Below are 20,721 nucleotides of genomic sequence, written 5' to 3'. Positions count from 1 at the left end.
CGGCCGCCCGCGCCGGCGGCAGAGCGCGGGGAGCCGGGAGCGCGCGCAGCGGCGGGAGCGCCGCGCACCGCACGGGTGTTGGTGGGCGCAGCGCGGCGGTGAGTGATGCCTTCCCTTTCTCCCGGCGGGCTGAGACTGAGTTCTGTGCCTGCTTGCTTCTTGTTGTCCGGGGTTTTTTTGTTGTTTTGTGTTGTTCACTCTTGGTGGGTTTCCTTTTTTTTTTTTTTTTGGTGGTGTTGGGATTTATTTTTGTTTTCCAGCAGCCGGTGGTTTGTGTTCATTCCAAGTTACTCCCCGGAGCTTGTCCGCAGTTTTGCGGCGGTAGAAAGACTTTGCCGCCTTGAAACACTTTGACATGCGTGTGGCTGTTGCGAGCGGCGTTGCGCTTGGTTTTTTCTTCGATTAGTAGAGTTTTAAAGGATGCGCGAGCGGAGAGGAACGCCCCCCGCATTGTTGCAGACCCATCCCTAGAACTCTGACTAATGCCCCCCATCCCAAAGTACGATTAAATCTCCAAGTCTTTAGGAGGAAAGAGGAGCCAGTTCCCCATAATTTAACTCCGAAAGCAGTTCCAAGGTGCGGAGCGGGTTTGGAAAACCGGGCTGCTTGGCGATGACGGGCTGCAGGGCGCCTTTCCCGGGCCGCGGCTGCCCTGGCTCGCCACGCGGGCGGCGTGGCCGCGCCGGTGCGGAGCGGGTGCCGCAGGTGCGGCCCCGGCGCGCCCCGCAGCGCACACCTGTAGCGCCCGCGCTCAAGTTGGTGCCAGCGGCGTGGCGGAGGGGAGGGGGACCCGCCGGTGCCCGCCATCCCTCTCTCTGCGTGTTTCACGTGGGGAGAGCGGGGCAGTTCTTATTGTTTCCAGTTATCATTAGTAATTGCGGGGGAGTCCGAGTCCGTGCACGCTGTAGAGGAGCAGAACGTGCGGCCGTGGGCTGGCAGGACACGTGCTGTTGGTCGCACAGGTCGCGGCGTGGGGCCTTCCTCGTGCTGTCCCCGGCCCGGTGCGCGGCGTTGGAGGCGCGGGGACGGTGTGGCGGGCGGCGATGGCGTCCTGCCGCTCCGTAGCTCGGTGCCAGTGCAAGCGGCTCCCGTTTCTGGCGGCGTGTGCCCGCGCCCGGCGCCAACAAGTTTTAACTCGGGGCTCCGGAGGGCGGCGGGGCGAGCGGCGTGCCCCCGGCGCGGCACGTAGGCAGCGCCCGGCTGCAGGGAAAACAAAGGGCTCGCATGTGCTGCGGGCGGCGCGGCTCCCCGGCGCGCCGGGGTAAAGTGCTGCTCCGCGCCCGGCGGGGACTCGGCCCCGGAGTGCCTGGTGTCGGTGGGGTGGCACTTGTCGTGGGCGGGACGCTGTTTTTTAGGGGCTGCCTGCCGGTTTTAGAGGAGTTTGGAGGGGCGGTGAAACTTTGGCTGCGGGCGCGCTCCGCACGGCACCGCGCTGCGCGCACGGCGCTGGGGCGGGCGGGCCCCGGCGGCCGCCCCGGGGCTGCCCCGGGGTCTGGGGTCCGCCTTGCCCCCGTCGCGGCGTGCCCGCGTTGCCGGGAGGTCTGCGACGGCCCTTTGAAGTGAAACTGTTGCCATGTTTGAATTACGTCAGGGCCGAGCCATGAGGAACCGGCGCGGGGCGGGGGGGGAAGGACGAGGGGCGGCGGAGCACGGTCGTCACCGCGGCGGAACGGGGGTCCCGGTGCTCGGCGGTGCGGCCGCGGCTCCATCCCCGCTTCCCGCCGCTCCCCCCTCGCCGGATGGAGCGGCTGCTCCGCGACCGCGTGGTGGGGCGGCGTTTGCAGCGCGGGGGCCGCCTCGCAGCGCCCACCTCCGCGCTCGGGGCTTTCCTCCCTGGCGCGCCGCCTTCCCCTTCCTGTGCTCTTCTAATTTATTTTTGATTTTACTCGTCTTTCGGCGAGTTGAGCGCTTGGCAGCCCCGCGCAGGGCGGTGGGAGGCTGTGGCCACCCGCGTGTGCGCTCCCGCGGCTCCACCTGACCGGCGGGGCCGCCCGCGAAAGTAGGTCGTGTGCCCCGGGGGGGGTCTTTGTTCCCGGCGCCGCCGCCCGCCCGGCCCCGGCTCCGGCCGCCGCTCCAGCCGCCGGCGCTAACGGGGTAGCGGGGCCGTGCCCTGGGCCACGCGGTGCCCGGCGGGAGCGGCGCGACCGCGCTCTGCCTTTTGGGCCGTTTTTTACCGTTGATATTTAGGGTTTGTTGGGGGTTTTGTTTTGTTTTAAAGTCACCGTCTTGCGCCAGGAAAGCGCTCCTCGCTGCGCTGTCGCTTTGGCGAGATAAAGTTGCCGTCTCCTGTCCTACCCCCCTGTCCGGATGCGTGTAGCTGAGGGGATTTAAAGGGACCTGCCAAACCTGTTGTTTACTCGGGCCGTGCCCGCACGCAGCGAACGGGCCTGAATTCCGCCTGCCCCGGAGCCCCCCCAGCGGCGCTTTCCTGGCGGGAACAACCCCGGTTCATCCACCGAAGAGCCTCGTCCCCGACTGATGGCCCGTCCTTCGGACCGAAATTATTTAATTAACATTACAATTGCAAAAAACATGGGAGCTGCCCCCCGGCGCTGTGGCTGTGAAGGCAGCCGCTGCAGGATGCTGCCCGCTGCCGTGCCCTGAGCACGTGTCTGCGCTGGAGGCCGGGCCGTGCCACCATCCCCTCCTGGCTGGGGAGCGGCAGGAGAAGGCCCAGGGTCCTGCACCGAGCCCCCAACTCCAACAGCAGTGGTTGTGCCTGAGCACAGCCTATGATGCTCTTTTTTACTTTAATTTGGCGCTTACGAAGGTGGCAGGCTGACAGCTGTGCTTCACACAAGTGCTTCACTCCTTGGACAAGGCAGTTGGTGAGGGTGATGGTTCTTCAGCAAACTCCTTTACTGCTGTGTGCTTGCTTCCAAAGCTGAGACTGCTCCTGGCAGCCGTGTGCAGGGTGTGTGCACCCCCTTCTCACCAGCCTGCAGGCCGACAGATCCACTTTGTAGTTTACAGCTTTTTAAAATTAGAGATTGCACAAACTCTGCACCGTAGGGACAGACAGTGAACTGGAAACCTTTCTGCTGATACCAGTGGACACTCAGCTCCTTTGGTACACAGGTGAGCTCTCAAAGCTCTAGGAGCTTCTTGGAATCTGTGGTACCTCGTCGAAGAGCAGCAAGTAACAAGTCGGGATTTTCAAGCACACCCACAGGCATTCAACATCCTGCTCCCACTGAAAGTAGGTGGGATTGAGTGCCAGAGCCTCTGGGAAAAATTCCTCCTCAGTTCATTCTCTAAAAGAAGCTAATTGCCGATGTATTCAGTCTTTAAGAAGAAGATATCAGTGACTTCTTTGCAGAAGACGTTAAAAAAGCTGATAAATTCACGGAGGCTATAAATAAAGTTAAAACTGTGACAGTTTGTTGTCTCACTCATGCCGAACATTTCTTTCTGTGTTAGCTAACTCTGCTTTGCATTGATTCTTAACACCTCGTTCTTGTACCTCTCATAATGACATGAACGACATCCACAGGGTCCTACTTGACAATCAGCTTCATTCTTGCACCCCCTGTAGCACTTGCTTTTTAACACAAAGAAGAAGTCAGGGAGCTGGGAACTTGAAAATTGCCCAGGCAGGGCTCCATTTCACAACTCAAGCCTTTGCATTTCTGTAGAATGTGCACAGTCCAAAGTCCAAGTGAAATGACCAGTAATACTGCTTAAGGACATGGAAAAGTATCCTTTTTAATGAAGTTACTTCAGTTGTTCTGCCAAATAATTACTGCTCCTTCTGTTTAAGTCCCTATCCAGGTATGTTATCCTCTTTAAAAACAGCATAAAAGAACCTAGCCAAAAAACCCAGACCAAAGCTGCTCCGTGTCTCATGATCTGAAGTGGCTGTGATGCTTTTTCAGTAGCAGGTGCTCGCAGACAGCATCATCCCAGCTGTGGTGACTGCACTCAGATAAGCATCGCAGACTGAACTCCAGCACATGTCTGAGAACATCCCAGTTTTCCCTGCTGGGCTCGTGCTCAGGCTGAGCGTGGTGTTAGTTATGCAATAGGAGTTTCAGGCAGGGGGAACTCATCTTTGAAGCTGGAATGTCTGCAGGTGGGACAGGTTCGGAATTTTTTTTCCCCTTATGCAAATCTTGCTGATTATTGTTTTCATGCTTTGGCCTATCCCTTCTGGAGCACGAACCACATGGCAGCTCAGAGGAACACCCACGTGGCTTAGCCTTTCAGTTCTCTAGCTCAAATGAATTAGGAACTTCCTTCCCAGGGAAAATCCAACAGGTGAGTATGCTTTATGACTTGTCTGCTTCTGCAAATGTAACTAGGAGCAGCTTGGGATCCAGCTAGGATGCCATGGAGACTCAAACATGCGAAAGAAGTGTCCAATTTGATTTTTGATACATGCATAGTTGCTGCTAGGTGCACTGGCTGTACTGAGATTTCAGTTCAGCACTGAGCACACAACAGTAGCTGTGGGCATCTACCAGCAAGAGTGACTTACTTACTTTGTCCGAGGAAAGATTCCTGAAGATGTGGTTTTGACCTTTTCTGGTTTTGCTGAACTCATCAAGTGAAAGCATGCTATGGCATTCAGATGTTCCTGGTAAATATAGCTTTCCTCCCAAGTAAAGTCGTTCTGGGTGGAGAGAGGAAGGAAGGTACAAGGAAAATCTGAGGATATAGGGGACCAGAAGAGTGTACAATGTGCACAGTTCCAAGGTTATGGTTGTTGGTTATTAGTACCTCTGTTTTAAACTATAGTGAGAGATGACTGTAAGAAATAGTTTTGCAGGTACTGAAGATGCAATTTCAGGTGACTGTAATTAGATTGGCCTCTTACCATTCTTGGAGCATTCTGGCTCTGTGCATGTTTAAATATTCTCTTTTTTTTTTTTTTTTTTTTTTATGGATCCAATCTGAACTTCTCTTCCAAGGGTTTTTTGCAGCAGCCTGTGAACTCAGGGGAGGTATGTTTATGTTGAGTCTCTGATACAGATCAGGTCCTCTGTTGATGTACAGTTCTCTGTCTTGCAGTTGATTTGCAGTAGAGGTATTGCAGTTTATTTCAGCAGAGGGACAGGCTCAAGAATTTATTGTGAGATGGGCAACTCTGCTTCTGGCGCCATAGACAGCTCTGGAAGCATTTTTCTTGTGTGTACATGTGCCTGGGTGTAGGCTCTTGCAGATGCAAAAGCCAGAGCACCTATGTTCTTTCTATATTAAGGCATCTGTTTAGTTCTCTTCAAAAGAAAAAAAAAGGTGTAATTTTGGCTTGTTTCTTAGTTCCAATGAAATGCCATAGGGATGACAATTGTGAGATTTTTAGTGACAGGAACCGGCTGCATTAACATATGTAGGGTAGATGGTATTTTTCTTTAGCCCAGCTTCAGGGAGGCTGTGCCAAGGCTGTTGTGTACACAAAAAGGGAAATCAAATCGTTTTTCTCCTCTCTGGCAAAGGTACTGGCAGTTTTGGGTTGCACAAAGTGTGAATGATCCCAGGTCAGAGGGGAGGATACTACGTATTTAGACTGGCATGCCTCTGCTCTCCTGTAACTCCAAGGAATGTTTCTCTTTCAGCTTTGCAAGAAGCAGGTGAGCGTGTTTGTTCCCACTGGCCTGGTAATTGTGTTACAAAGGGAGACATGCCTGTCTTCTAGGAATTCCTTCCTTTCTATTATGAAGGGTTTTCATTCTTCTTGGGTGATCAGAAAGAATGCAGAAGGAATCTGGAAAAGCAAATGAAAGTGGCTCAGCTTACTTTAAGATCTGAAAGAGTTCAGAAGTTCTTCCCTAACTTGAAAACTTAATGAGCATCTGAAGCAATGCCTCCTTTTAATTTAGATCATCAAATTAAATTTTGCAAAGAAAATTAAGCACCGAATTCTAGTCCTGACAGGTAACAAAAACATGAAACCATTTTCACACACATACTTCTTTGTACCAGCCTTTCACAAAGGTAATAAGCAGGGTGTGGGGATTATTTTTCTTTATTTCCCACCACTTTTTCTTCTCCTGACTTTACTGTTCTCTTTTGCAAGACAAGTTTCTATTTTTGATGCTGCTTTTTCAAAAGTGAGAGGGCAGAAGAATGGCAAGAGCATTTTCCTGGAGACTTTTCTGAGTCCATTCAGGTTGCTAAAGCAGAACTCGAGGGAATAGTAACTTCTGCAAGGAGAAGCTGTGGAGAGGGACACAAGGGAGGGAAGAGGATGACTTTTCCTCTGGCTTGGGGGAATACTGCTTTTCCACTAGTGCAAGTAAATCTTCATTTCTGCAGAATGACAGATAACACTTTGCTAAGATTTCTGATTCTTTTTTGGAGATCTGTCCCTTTCACTTCTGTGCAACTGCTGATACATTTTTATAACATGTTTAAATTTGGCAAATAATAACAAAGTTAAATAGCATTAATAACATGCTTAGATGTGGCAGAATTCTGTTGTGTAATGCTTTTTAACTTCTAGGCAAGTTACTTAGTTTCTACTTGCCATCTTTTTTATCTAACCCAAATTTTGCATGGTTAAAGTTCCACAGCTAAGATTCAGGTGTTAGGGCAGCTGGCATCTTAACTCCCTGGTTCTAATTCAATATCTAAATTGCAAAGCTTCCAAGTTCAAGCTTTTTAAGTGGCACAGTCATATTGACTTCTCAATCCTTATTAGCTATTAAGCTCTCCAGCTGACAGAAAATTTAGTGTATAATGGTCAAATGGCAACTGTTTAGGATTAAATGTGTAACTGGACTGACGCCTTCCATTTATAACTGCACTTGGATGCAGTTGTCAGAGAAATCTGTTTAACTTGTGGTTTTGCTACTAGCTCTTCCCCATTCAGGCATGATGTGTGGTAATACCATTGCTGACCATTCATCAAGTGGAAAACAGATGGCACTAGTTTCCCTTCTATTGAAGATGGTGTTGAAAGGCTGCTCCTGTGAGAATGGCAGCAATGATGCAAGCCAAAATATTTTCAGAATATATGTGTTTTCCAGTCTTTGCCAGAGCATTGATTGTAAAACATGCATCTTATTCTACTGTGGTGTATACCAGCTGGTGACAGAGATCATCTTATCACTGTCTGGATTCCTGGAAGAAACTTGGTTACAAAGTAAACTGCATTGTTGATAGTTGTTTCTTGCCACGTAGCAGTCAAGATTTTCTTGCTGCTTAAGTTTGGCAGCACGGGTGAACTTTGTGTCTGCAATTAGTCTTTGGCTTTCTAAAGAAAAGTACCAGACCACAGATTTAACATTGGAGTAGTCAAACAACATCTAAGATTGCTGTTTGGAAGCTGAAAATTCTCAGGTGAGCATGCTGTTGGATCTCCAGGGGCTTGTTGAGTAATGTCCTCAAGAGTATCTCCTGAAGAAGCACATCAGGTGCTAAGAAACTAAATACTCAGAGTGTTTGCCTAGATACTCTGTTGTTTATTTTCTTGACAAGCCAGGAATATTTACCTGATTTGGCTGTGCATTCATTTGCTGCACATCCAGCAGAGGCTGAGAGCAGTTCTGAGACTAACCATCCCTCCATAGGTCCATTCAGCAGGTCACTACTGGGATGCCTTCTTTTGCTTACTAGATCTACTCCTGGCCTTCGGGCCAATGCTGTGCTAATACAGGGAGCAGTGAATCTCCTAAAAAGCCTGACACCATTTGGGGTGACTTTGCTGGGTATTTGCACAAGTTAACCTTGGGAGAACGTAGCCCTAGGTGAGCTCCTTGGGCTGTAAATGTGAAGAAAGGAATTCAGCACTTCAAGCCTGTGAAAGACAGCATGACCTGGGAGAGGAGGGAAGGAAGGACTTATCCTCTCCATCTCTCTCCTAGGCCTGGAGGATCTCCTTAGCATTCAGCTTGCCATCAACAGGCTCTACAAGTCAAGACAAGCTTTATGGAGAGTTGAGTCTTCCTAAATGTTGGTGCAGTAGTAATTGCAAAGAGCCACAACCTCAGTGAGCCCCAAGTGGTCTTGTATATGCTAGACTGAAATGCAAACATGCACACTTTCAGCTGGATTCAGGTTCCTTGATGGATTTTGTGTCAGAGTATTAGCTAACAATATTGGATGCAATTTTTACTTTCCTCTTGTTCTCGGGAGTCTGGGAAACTGCATGTTTATTTTGCTGTGCTCCTATACTCTTGATCTTCCCCTCTGGGGTGGGGGGATGTATTTTCACCTCTGCACAGGACTGTGCCTGGGTGGTTCCCTAGCTTTTGCTGTGGTCCCACAGAAGTGTGTGGGATCTTTTCCTGTTTCACACCATCCCCCTGTCGGTCAGGTGAGTGTGAAGCTGAGTATGATCATTTTGTGGAAGCATGTTTCTGACCTCACCTGAACCTCTCTTTCAAAATATTTTATTGCCATAATGATGTGGCAAGTCCTGGCAGTGTAGGCACAAGATTTCAGATGATTTTTCTCTGTACCACTGGAGGGTAAAAGGATTACAGCCCTTACCTTTCTGAAGGGGGAAGATCTGGGGACAGATGCCTATGCCACAAATGTTAACCCATAACCTGAGTTGGGTAACTGGGACTTGGTAGTACCTGGGACTGAGAAGTGACTGAGAGCTCCCCCTCACCACAGTTGCTTCTCTCCTGAAAGTCCTGCCTGAGCTGCTGGGTCATTCAGTAGTTGTTTTTTTTTTTTTTTTTTGTTAGCTTCTTAATGAATTCAGCAGTTTGGCCTTTGTTAAGGAAAGAGAGGGAAATGTTGTGTTATTTGCATGGCTCCATCCAATTTTAATTTTTTTAAAGCAGTGGGAACCTATTCTTCTGCTTCCTGCAGCCTGTGCCCTCTCTGAGCCCTTGGTGTGTGGTGAGCAGCAGAGGTGGCTGCTCACTCCTTGCAGCAGGTGGTGGAGGCAAACCTTGCACCAGGGTCTGTTCAAAAGAGAGCATCTTGGAACAGTCCCTGCCTGCATAGTGAGACTGATGCTGTGTGGCCTGTGAGGACTTGCTGTGTGTCTAGGCCCAGTGCCAGGAGAGCAGCAGCTTTGCTCAGTTGTTGGTTTGGGTTTTTGAAGCGCTGTGGGAACCCTGTTTGCTCTGACAGTGCCTCATGCTGTGTCAGACTGTGCCTGACAGGGGTCTGCACTGGGCAACAACCAGCTTATGGAGAACTGGTTTGGTGGGGGTCATGGTGACTGCGCTGACTAACTTGAGAAGTTTCTGCCTGGGAAATGGCTCCACTGTATGATACTTGCTCTGATAGCAAATCCCATCCTTGGTGTACTGAAAAGAATAGGAGCAGGAGCAGGAGGGCATTCTCAGCTTTCTGGGCTGGCACCAAGTTTGCAGAGCTGGTGGTTTCAAAGCAACAACTTGCCTGTAACTGGAGTTCCATCCTTTTGGCAGGGCATGTGTGGTAGGCACATGCTGAGATGTGCCCCAGGGTCCTGCTCCCTGGCCCTTTCTTTCCTAGCTAGGTTTCCTTCCCATGGAAAGCAGGGTGGGGAAGGCAGGAGGCTGAGAACAGAGCATGTGCTGACATGGAGCTGGGATGCTCACCCAGGCCCTGAGAACAGAGAAGTGCTCCCGGGTCCTGCAGTGCAGACAGGGCCATTGAGGGCTGGGTGGGACTCCACCCTGCTGTTTTTAGAGCAGCTTTTCAGGTATGTCTGCCCTACAGCCCGGGGGTATGACTGCAGCTCATTTAAAATGACTCCTACTCACTCTCAGCAAAGTTTGCCAGGGGTGTTTCCACGCAGCACCCGTGGTGGTGATGAAGTAGTTCAGTGACCCAGAGCTCAGCTGCCAGCTCCTTACCCAAGGCTTGGACACATGGCCTGTCCTGCAGCCTGTTCTGCCACATGCACAGGGCTTTCAGTGGCCAGGTTGGCTGCATTCACACATCTGGGTTGTGCTGCTGCTTGTAGATGTGCTCTTGGAGTAGATGTCTGCAGTAAATGAGCTTGTTGTGGGTCCTGCTGGGTATTGCTTAATATTCCAGCTGTTAATGATATAATTTTTTTAACAACTGCATTATAGGTGCATCTGTTTTTCTGAGGCAACGAGGGATAAAAAAACTATGCCCTAATCTAGCAGGTATTTTTCTTTCATTATCTAACAGTGATAATTAACACCAGTTTCTGTTTGCTTTCACAGTGTACAGCTGGGTGGAAAAGATGTTTGGCTTTCACAAACCGAAGATGTACCGGAGTATAGAGGGCTGCTGTATTTGCAGAGCTAAGTCTTCCAGTTCTCGCTTCACTGACAGCAAACGTTATGAAAAGGATTTCCAGAATTGTTTTGGGTAAGATTCCCACCTTGGTCAGCAGTTTTGGCATTGCTCTCTAAGTTGCAAACGTGATGTACTGTCCTTCCTGCTCTGGAAGCCTGAAAGATTAGGTTAGCAGAGGGGAGTGGTGGGAGAAGCTGTCTTCAGCTTCCTCACAGCTTTCCTGGGCACACCCGGAGGGGCTGCATCCTCTGCTGCTGTGTCTGGGACCATTTGATTTTCAGTCTGGTGTCACTGCCAAGGGAGAGCTGGTAATTCATAACAATAAAGATCAGGCTCCTGTCTCTCCCACCTCTCAGCACGTGCAGGGATTTTAGACTTCTCTCAGACTGTGCATTTTTTTTCTGGTTCCATAGAGGTGTAAAAATAAAATAATGAACTCTACACATCCATGGGGGCTTTCTGTGGCTCTGAAAATTCAAGAATGTTAGATAAAACTTGATGAGTAAATATTTAGCAGTTTCAGCAGGGTTTATGCAGATTACCCTGTTACAAATATTGGTATCTTTGTTCAAATAGGACATAGCAATGTGTTGTTAGAACTTCTCATTGGAATACCATTCTCTTGGAAAGTGATTAGCTTTTTTGCTTACTTGAAAGCATTGGTAAATAAAACTATAAATACTAGAGATTTCTTGTACTAGTTACTGTGATCTTTCAAATTTTTGAGATACTTTTGAGGAGCTTTGAAATTTTGTATAAAATTCAGAATTTTTCCCCACTTTCTCTAGAAACACTCTTTTCATGTAGTGAACTTTAGAGTGCTTTGTATTTACCTTGGATTTTTGTACACAAGTCTGGTGCTGGCAGTTTTCCTTATCATATTTCTTCACTACTGTCCTTGGCAGTCTAAGGCTGTGTGCAGATCCATTGCTTTTTTTTGGTGGTTGTTATTTTTAACTGCAGTAAAGCAGTTTGCAGTTTACCAGGACCATTGTTGTTGTGCTCTCTGAAATATGTTTGCCAAGGTAAAAATGCACACTGACCACTGGGCAAATAATGGTTTTCTGAGCCTGCCTCATTCATCTATAAATGATCCAAAGTCTTCATGTTTAATTAGCTGAAAAGTTCTGCAGTGTTTCCCTGTTATATTTCTTTTAGCATGGATTAGTTGTAGAGATGATTCCTGAGGAAAGCTTGTTAGAGGGAGCAAGTATTGCTGTCATTCCAGCGAGTGCTGTTTCTGAAATCTTATCCTGTGCTCGTGTGGGAGTGTGTTAGGTGATGTTTGTTACTCATCCTTGAAGCTCTGTGGGAAAGTTAAGACCTGAATAAGCTTTTGATGTTTGTTCCCAAGTGTATGTTTGAATAACATGATTATTCCTCCTGCTCCAAGCTAACCAGTCCACTGCAATTGTGTCTTGGTTTTGGGGGGAAATATTCCAAAACCTGCAGGTGATGGGACTGTTGTTTTCAGTGCCCCTCTGGAGGCAGATTGTGACACCTTTTTATTTCTGTGTGGAAGAGTGCTTTCTGGAAGTGAGACCTGGTCTTTAAATGGCACTGTTTGAGCATCCCAGATGAACTGGGATGTCAGAAAAACAGAATTTCAGAACCCTTCTTATTCATCAGGTTTTATACTTTGTGCTGTTAGCAAGTGCTTTTATTAACTGTTGTTAAGTGATCTTTGCTTTTGTTTTTGCCAGGCTCCATGAGGCTCGCTCAGGAGATATTTGCAATGCCTGTGTTCTTTTGGTGAAAAGATGGAAAAAATTGCCAGCAGGATCCAAAAAAAACTGGAATCACGTTAGTAATTTATTTCTCTTCTGCCCCAAAACTAACTCTTTCTAGAGAGGGGAGGTGCTGGCAGGGGTTTGTGGTTTGCTCTTTCACCCACACTCGCCCTTCCCACCCTCAGCATCTCTAAATCCCTCCTGGAGTATTTACTACTGTGTGGCTCCTGCCTGCTTATGTGCAAATGGTGATTATGCAAGCCTTAGGTGCAGTCACAGTCCAACTTGCCTTGTAATTCCTTGTTTTCAAAAGCTCATAACTTCATCCAAAAGTCTCTTATGACATTAAAAAAAAAAAAAAAACAACCAAAAAACATTTCAAGTTTGGCCTTTTTCCAAAATTGGTTGGGTTTTTTTTCCCCCAAACAAAGTGACTTGCTCAAGCAACACATTAATCAATCTCATTTAATCAGATAATTACAATGACTAATAATCTTGCAGCTATTTTCACTCATATATTCTGTTTTGATATGTCTAATTCAATACAGGCCTAAGGCTAGGAGGATGAGCAGGATTCCTTGTGTATATAATAATTTTTATCCAGGATGCCTTGATAGTAATGGGAGCCATAACTATGGTTATTACTACTGCTAGCTTTACTCAAAAGTTAAATTTATGACTAAAAAACCACAGAGCAAATGCTTGGCAGACACTCTTAACTGGACCTGTATTAGCTTAAACAATTATTTAGTTCTAAACTGAATGTGTTAAAAATGGGAAGTTGGCAAAAGTAGACTCAAATGTGCTTTTTAAACTAGTTTGCTGTGTTTTCCTGCAGGCTCAGCCTCTTGCAGAGGCTGAGATTTAGCCAGATTTAAATGAAACATGAATTGCCAGGGCATAGAACTGCCTTGAATTAACTAAGGGGGTTTGGAATGCCTTCTGCTAAGTCAGTGCCTGTGTCTTGACTGGGGCAATAGCTGGGCATGATGCACAAGTATTCAGACATGCATTTTCTCTCTCCTAGGTGGTAGATGCCAGGGCTGGACCCAGCCTTAAAACAACATTGAAACCAAAGAAAATGAAGACTCTCTCTGGAAGCAGAATAAAGAGCAATCAAATCAGCAAACTGCAAAAGGAATTCAAGCGGCACAGTAAGTGGATCCAAAGAGGTTCTGGCAGTAAACTTCAGCCTCCCCTAACACAGCTCACTGTGAACTGGCCAAGCTGAATCACTGTCTGGATTTGGTTGTGCACTCCCACATTTGGGCTCTCCCTGTTTTCACTGCCTCTTATCCTCTGAGAGTTTTGGGAGGGTGTGGAATGAGAAGGAAGAGCTTGTGTGCAGGGTGGGCTGCAAGACAGAGGTGGGGAAGAGGCAAAGGGGCATGAGGAGTCTGACTTGAAAGTGCAGGCAGTTGTAGCTTATGTCCCACACTTAAATGAATATCCCTAAAAAGAACATCTTGGGAAAAAATCTCGTTGAAACTGAAGCTGGAAGAGGCTCCTCCCTGCTTTCAGTAATGTGCTGTGGCCATTTTCAGCTCTCTTTTCCCAAAAACATTGCAGTCTTTTTCTTCCACTTTTAAGCATAGATTTACCTCCCACCCCCCTTAAATTCTTACCATGTTTCCTTATACCTTCCTCTGCCAGTCTCAGTGATTTCTTTCCAGTAGTACAAGGACTCTCCAAAGAGATTTGGATTCATAGCTTTCCAACAAAACCATCTACCAGTCATGCTCTAAATGTGTGTCAGTACTTAAGGCTTTTCTTCTAAAGCAACCCTTCCAGCTTCTTCACTGTTGCTGGCTTGGTCTCTCTCTTTCAATTACCCTGCCTAGTCAGGAGAAGTCTCCAAAGAATCAGTAAAGGCCCTGACCCAATGAGCTTTTATCTCCTGATTCAAGGCACTGCAGTTAATTTAATTTTGTCACTGTGGCTGCCAGAGATGGCAGCTGAAAGGTGGGAGAGCAGACCCTGTTAAGGTGTGTGTCTGCACTGGGTCTGTAGTTCCTGGTCCTGATCCAGCAAAAGTTCAGTACTACCTAGCACATAATGAGAATATAGAATATATATATAATGCACTATTGGGAAGAGCTTTGCAGCACTTTACCTGAAAGAGTGAGAAAGAAAATGTACAGTGAGAGAGAAAGTCTGGAGCACAGATCTTCACTGTGTTGAGGGATCTCCTAGTGATTTCAGAGCGTGGCCTGTGTGGGCTAGGTTTGAGAGTCAGAAACTGAAGCCTGATCCTGAACCTCCTTCTAATCCCTCATGTACAAGGATTCCTTCCACTTCAGAGGGCTCTTTCACAAATCCTGACACTCTCTATGCTGAAACAGGCAGGAGCAAGTGAAATAAATGGGTCATCGTTGGGTTTTTCTAGTTAATTAAAGCACATCTGTGCCTCTGCTCCCAATCCACAGGTCAGGAGGAGGGTAAGTCGTTGGATGCATGTCCTGATCCTTGCATTTCCTCTTTGCCCTGCAGATTCTGATGCCCACAGCACAACTTCAAGTGCCTCCCCAGCTCAGTCGCCCTGTTACAGTAACCAGTCGGACGATGGCTCTGACACGGAGCTGAGCACTGGGGCCAGCAGAACACCGGTGTTCTCCTTCCTAGATCTCACCTACTGGAAAAGGTAAAAAGCAGCAGAACCTGCCCTCTGTGCAGGCAGCAAGCTCACTTTGCATACATGCTGCTTGATTCTGCCTCTTCATCCTGATCTGCTGTTAGGGTATAATTTACAACACCTGTCTGTTCATGCTTGGAAAGAAATGCCTTGTGTTTGAGACATTTTCCCCTATCTCCCTTCAGTTCCCTAAACATTAAAACAGTTGCTGGCAAATATTTTTGCTGGTTTTGGGAATAGCAGGTTATGTTCCTGTCTGTCATTATCTCTTCTTAAAACTATGCCCTGTAGATATGATGTGTTGCTACATACAAGACTGCTCCCAGCATGCCAGCAAAACATAGCATTTGATTTGGTTGACCTGTGATGGTAGTCATGTGGAAGGAAAAAAAAAAAAAAAACCAACAAAATTCTGGAGTGGGAGGAAAACCACAAGGTTTTCTGGAGCTGACGAGCTTGTTATCTTTTATTGCATGTTGTGACACAGTAATCCCTTGTTTAGCTAATTGCTCAATTGAAATTGTTGTGACTTTGCTGCCTCCTCTCAAATAATATTTGCAAGTGCATTGTAGCCAAGGTTAGTTCAGACCAGATGGTTGTGTCTGAAACTTCTCTGGGAAGCAAAGTTGGAGACTTGGTTTTTGTACAGACATGTTTGGGTTTTTTCTTTTTTTCTTTGTTGTTCCCCCCTGCCTTCCCCCAAAGACCTGCTGTGGATTTAGACACAGACTTGTTTTCTGTTTGTGAGCAGTCTTTTTGCCCCTATCCTCTGGGCTGGAGGCTCAATAAAGTAGTGTCTGGGGTCAGGCTTGCTTTTTGCATGTTTGTGAATTCTGTATATTCTAAACAAAGTATCTGTCTCCCTGCCATTTCTTCCAGGCAAAAGGTCTGCTGTGGAATTATTTACAAAGGGCGTTTTGGAGAAGTCCTCATAGACACTCATCTCTTCAAACCTTGCTGTAGCAATAAAAAGTCTGCCACTGAAAAGCCAGAACAAGAAGGACCCCAATCTCCAGCAATCTCCACCCAAGAGGAGTGGTGACTTCCTTGGATAGCTGCAGAAGGTTATACAGATCCTCTTATTCTCTGGAAAAATACTAGAAAAGTGACTGTTCACTTTGGACACCTGCTATGCTGCCAAAAGACTATTCCCTGGAACTGTTTTGGGTTTTACTGCTACGATTCCACAAACTCTGAAGCCAGTTTGTATCCTTTCAGAAAGACTGTACATAATATTTAAGATGCTATGGAACACTTGGCAAAGCTGAATGCTGCTGCAAGGTTGTCTAATTTTCCCCCACACTCACTTCCCAAGTGAATATGAGGATGGGGTTTGTATATTAAAGTATATGTAGTTCATGTTTCTGTACTGAAAGAAGCAGTGGTTGTAAGCCTTTTGGTTTTTTTTTTTTTTTTTTATTTCTTTAAAAATTGGTTGGCAAACTTCCTAAATTCCCAAGAAAATATTTCATTCTTAGACATGTATGAGTCAATAAGATGAACTAATACATAGAAATGTTATAAGTCACCTCTCTAGTTATATAAATATATATTTTTAAAGGTGTGGCGATTTCACCCTGTACTACTGACATAACAAAGACAAATATTCCATCCCTCCCATGTGACACAGACTGGTAATCTGCAGACATCCCTACTTCAAGTGGCAGCTATCTCAGAAGGCCTCCAGCATAAAAGTGCTCTTGAGAAGGGGTGGGAGAGCTCCCCACCTCAGCTAAGGATTATGACTTACCTAAGAACTGAACATAGCAAAATGGGAGGTTACTTTTTCTAAAGCCAGCAGCAGGTACCCTGGGCTTGGTGTAGTAACCCCTGGTGGTTTAGGGCTGGACCAAGAAACCCCTTGATGCCCAAGTCAGGTGTAGATGGCAGCCAAAACTAACTGCTCTCTGTAGGCCCAGTGCAGCTGAAATGTGACCACAAACAAAACTCCTGGTTTTGGACCTGACAAAGAACTAAACCCCTTGCTAAGCAAATTAGGCTCTGGTCCAGGGACAAAATCTGGTTGCAGCCTGGGGTTTGGATTCACAATAACTGTTTGTTTGTTTAAGCAACTGCCAGGTCAACACTTTCATGAATACTGAATCTGAAAAGTTCTGCTAAGAATGGTGCTGTGCTGAATCAAGGCAGCAGCTCTGTTTGCATATGTGATCAAAAGATAATACTTTCTGCACAGATTCCCAGACAAACTCATGTGCAAATCGTTGTGACACTCCTTCAAATTCTGCTTTGCCTCTAGGCTGGAAGCAGCTGCCTGGAAGGTTGTGCTGCAGTTTTAGCTCCCAGTTGCTTCACGTTCCTTTTATGAAGGTTTTACTTGTGTGAGTTGGGAATTCTGCTTTTTGTTTGGTTGGTTTTTTCCTGGTTTTAAGGGGAGGGAGGGTTGGTTTTTTATTATTACTCTCTTGGGATATCCTACAATGGATTGCTACATGGTGTGATTCTTGTGGTGTCCTGTGTAGGGCCAGGAGTTGGAGTCGGTCCTGATGGGTCCCTCAACTAAGCATATTCTATGATTCTAAGCTTTCCTTTTTTGTGAGAGTCATTGGCATAATACTGTGGTGGGTAGGGTTTAGGACTGGATTTCCATGTAGCCTCCTGGGAATACTTAGCAAATGAAAATATAGATAGGGAAAGATATGCAGGTTTTAAGAGGAGCCTCTACCCTCAAAGCTTTTTTTTTTCTTTCTTTTTTCCTCTCCTTTTGGGTCATCCAATCTCTGGAGAGAAAGAAAATCAGGGGAAACAGGGCTTTGACTTATCACAGCCTTACAGCTTAGAGCTTTCCTTGGACTCATTTTGCTTTTCCTAAACTCTGGGGCTCTTAAGGGAGGACAAAGCTGCTTACCTTGCTTTTATTCTCAGCCAAATAGAATCATTCAGGTTGGAAAAGACCTAAGCCCATTGAGTCCAGCCATACAATGGATACTTGATTGTATAAAGGCATAACTAGCTTGATCATGTCTAATAAGGGCTTGAGCAAGAGTCCTCACTGTGTTTGCAGACACCTATTTCATGTGAATTTGTGTTTTCAGCATCAGTAATTCTGTACACCTAAGAAGGCTGCAGTGTTGGTGGTAGGATGTGCTCTGATACGGATCATCTCTTCTGTATTTATTTATTTATTGCTAGATTTCAACTGCCAATTGCTTCCCCTACTCCCTCCCACCTCTTCCATTCCTGGTAGTAATGCAAAATGAGTAGTTATGCACTTTGTATTAATGTATTAGAAATCTATGGAACCTGTTTTGTACTTTTATACTGTTCAGACACTTGTAATCCAAACTTTGTTTTTACTAGGGTAATGAATAAATTTAGTCTTATTTAGAAAATAAGCAACTTCTCATGTGTTTATTTCAGCTCTGTTCTTCTGTTAATTAGATGTAGTGCTGGAGCTAGCCCAGGCAACCCATGTTTCTATTTGAACCAGACCAAGCCTCTTTTTGAGGGGGTGTGAGGCAATTCCCTTCCTATTTAATTTGGCAAGAAGACCAGAGCAAGGGAAGGAGGTGGTGTTTGTTATGACAGACAGCTGTCTCATGGCAGAGTCACAGAGCTTTCCCCTGGCACTGCGTGTGTGTCAGGCATTCCTTTACTGGCAGTGGGTGGTGCTGGCACTCCATTTGTGTTCCCAGGGGGCTTGCTCTCTGTCTAGCTCACCAGCATTCATCAAAGGCCAGCTGAAGTAACAGCATTGAAGGGTTGGTGCTGACAGCATTTGGAAACATCCCTTTCCAAATCCAGAGGAGTTGTGGAAGAGACTTGTGCTTCTCTGTTGAGGCTGGAGCCTGGTGTGTCCCTTCCCATGGCAGGCACAGGCAGCTGGATGAGCTCCAGCAGACTGGTGGGAGCAAGGTCTCTGGTAGGAGCTGTCACGTAACAGAGTTTAGAAGATAATGGAGAAAACATTGCAACCTCAAGCACGATGGCTTGTTGCAAGAGGCTATTTTGGACTTTGGTGGAGATGCTGATTTATTCCTACTGATGTGCTGGCTGTTTTCTTACAAATTGAGCATGATGATATTCAGAGATACATGTAGAAATCATTTCAGAAAGCTCTGCTTAGACTGCCAGATTGTCATACAATGGCATCTGGATTGGACATATTTGCATTATCTGCTGCTAAACATACCTTGGGCATAATTCAGTTCACCTAAAATGTAAAGTCTATGTAAAGCCACTGAAGAGAAGTAGATGCACCAAAAGGTGGTTTAAAGCAGGTCACCTACTGTGTAGCCCATTATTTGCAACTTTCCACCCTGTTTCAAACAATTAGTTCCTTTTCTCACTCTCCCTTAGACTGCTGCTGCACACCAGTGACTGCAGCTACTGTCAGGGTAACCTCTGGGCGCTCAGGACATCTGTGCTGATGGATAGAGGGCTTTGTGGGGCAGAAAACACAACAGGGTTTCAGCTGTGGAGGAGGAAGCTCCTCTGGGAGCATCGGGGAGGCATCTTCAGAGCAATGGGAAAACAAAATCCTGGGTGTAAAGCCCTCCTGTGTTTCACCTGGGTCAGCTGTCACAATGACAAGTGTGACATTGCTGAAATACTTCACAGTGCACACACTGTGAAGGTGCTTTACAGAGGATTGTATTGAAAGATGAGAAAAACACTGCGTGGGACAAGAAGATTTTGTTGGAGGTCACCAGTGGACCATGATTTCTGAAGCCTGAGCTGGGCATCCAGTGCTGCTGCTGAAGCATGCAATGGAAAATTCTGTTTGCTTTTGTGTGGTGCTGCATGAAGAGTAATCTTATTCTGATTTGTACAGTTTTGAATCTCTGTGACTTCTACAACACTGAACCTGAGACATGCTTTCTTGAGCAGATGACTGGGTCCCATCCAGTCCCAGTGACCAAAAAGTTACAGCTCTTCTGAAGGCATATACAAACTTCATTTGAATATAATGTAAGAAAAAGGGAAACTAAATGGCTCTTGTATCACCTAATGTAATTTTTTATGTTGTCCAGATCAGGGGTAAGAGCAGTCTGACATGTATTCTGCAGACCTGGTTCTGCAAGTGTCAATGTCAGAGAAACAACTAACTCCTTTTTGGCTTTTTTTTAGTTTTCTGTCTCTTTCCCCTGGACATCTGTCCATGAAGAGGAGCATGTGTCCAGCTTCTGTCCAGCTCCTTATTCTCAGACACTGGAAGTGGCACCAGGGATATGTTGGCTTCAGTCTACAGTAAAGCAACACAAAACCAGTGCTCCTTTTCAGGATAACTATATGTAGGGTTTGTAAAGCTGTTGTGGTGCTACTTGTTCATGATGGGCATCATGTAGCCAACCCAGCCTTTTCAGGAAACCCCATTTGCTCTTTGGTGGCATTTCTATTGGAAATTCCATGTTTGTGTAGACCAGCAGCAGCTTTGAACTCCATTAAAGGAGAACAGGTAAGTTAGTAGTTATGTGTCTATAGAGAAGTTACACATTCTGAGAAAAGAAAGTTGAGCAGAACCCTTGTGTACTCCAAATCCTGAATGTGCTTGAAATGAATGTGGCACTAACATTTCACTCCCCCTATCATTGTGGACTTAGGTTTTGTATCTCTTTTACATTTATTAATGAGACTTATTTGGCAAATACTTTCTACTGTATCTGAGAGAGAGGTTATCACTACAGGAGTGTGGGACATTCCTTGCCATTGCCTCTGGCCCAGCTGAAGAGTGGCTGGAAAGGGACAGACTGCCCAGGTGTCCTAACCCTCAGTTCTGGGAGTAGGAAGGGACTGCTCATGATCCTGCTCAGCCCTTGCCCTTACTGCTGATGTCTCATCACCACAGACATGGTTTCATGCCTCAACTGCAGCCTTGGCCTCGCATCCGTACAGAAGCCAGAGGATGGGAGAGCACTGGAAATGGACTGGAAAACACGCCGTAGCTGAGACTTGGAAAGGAATGGGGAAATCGGGCACTTTAAGGGCTGCAGAGGAGGGGGTGGCTCTCACTGCCGACCTCCACAGCACGGCCTGACAATACCAGGGAGATCGCGGGCGTTTATGAGGAGGTTGGAGAGCCTCAGTCCCCGCGGGAGCCATCGGGGCCGCTTGGTGCCGCGGACGGGGCGCGGCCCCTGCCTCTCCCGGGGGCCGCCAGGTGGCGCCAGCCCGGCCCGGCCCGGAGCTGGGCGACAGCGACAGCGTACGGTCCCGGCTGCGGCCACCGCGTCCCGGGCACTC

At 46.9% G+C, this 20,721-nt stretch overlaps 1 protein-coding gene across 1 annotated transcript; it reads left to right on the top strand.

Annotated features, from left to right (window-relative positions):
- On the top strand, positions 1–17,873 carry SINHCAF (SIN3-HDAC complex associated factor). Its single transcript, XM_059845888.1, has 6 exons — positions 1–98; positions 10,083–10,230; positions 11,862–11,961; positions 12,916–13,042; positions 14,379–14,529; positions 15,400–17,873. The coding sequence occupies exons 2-6, from the start codon at positions 10,103–10,105 to the stop codon at positions 15,560–15,562; spliced, it is 669 nt and encodes a 222-aa protein (XP_059701871.1). The 5' UTR covers positions 1–98; positions 10,083–10,102; the 3' UTR covers positions 15,563–17,873.
- Positions 17,874–20,721: the final 2,848 nt, after the last annotated feature.

The sequence above is a fragment of the Haemorhous mexicanus genome, chromosome 5 (genome assembly GCF_027477595.1).
Source record: "Haemorhous mexicanus isolate bHaeMex1 chromosome 5, bHaeMex1.pri, whole genome shotgun sequence".
Taxonomy (NCBI): Eukaryota; Metazoa; Chordata; class Aves; order Passeriformes; family Fringillidae; genus Haemorhous; species Haemorhous mexicanus.
The sequence above is the reverse complement of the archived record's forward strand: the minus strand, read 5'-3'. Positions and strand labels throughout refer to the sequence as shown.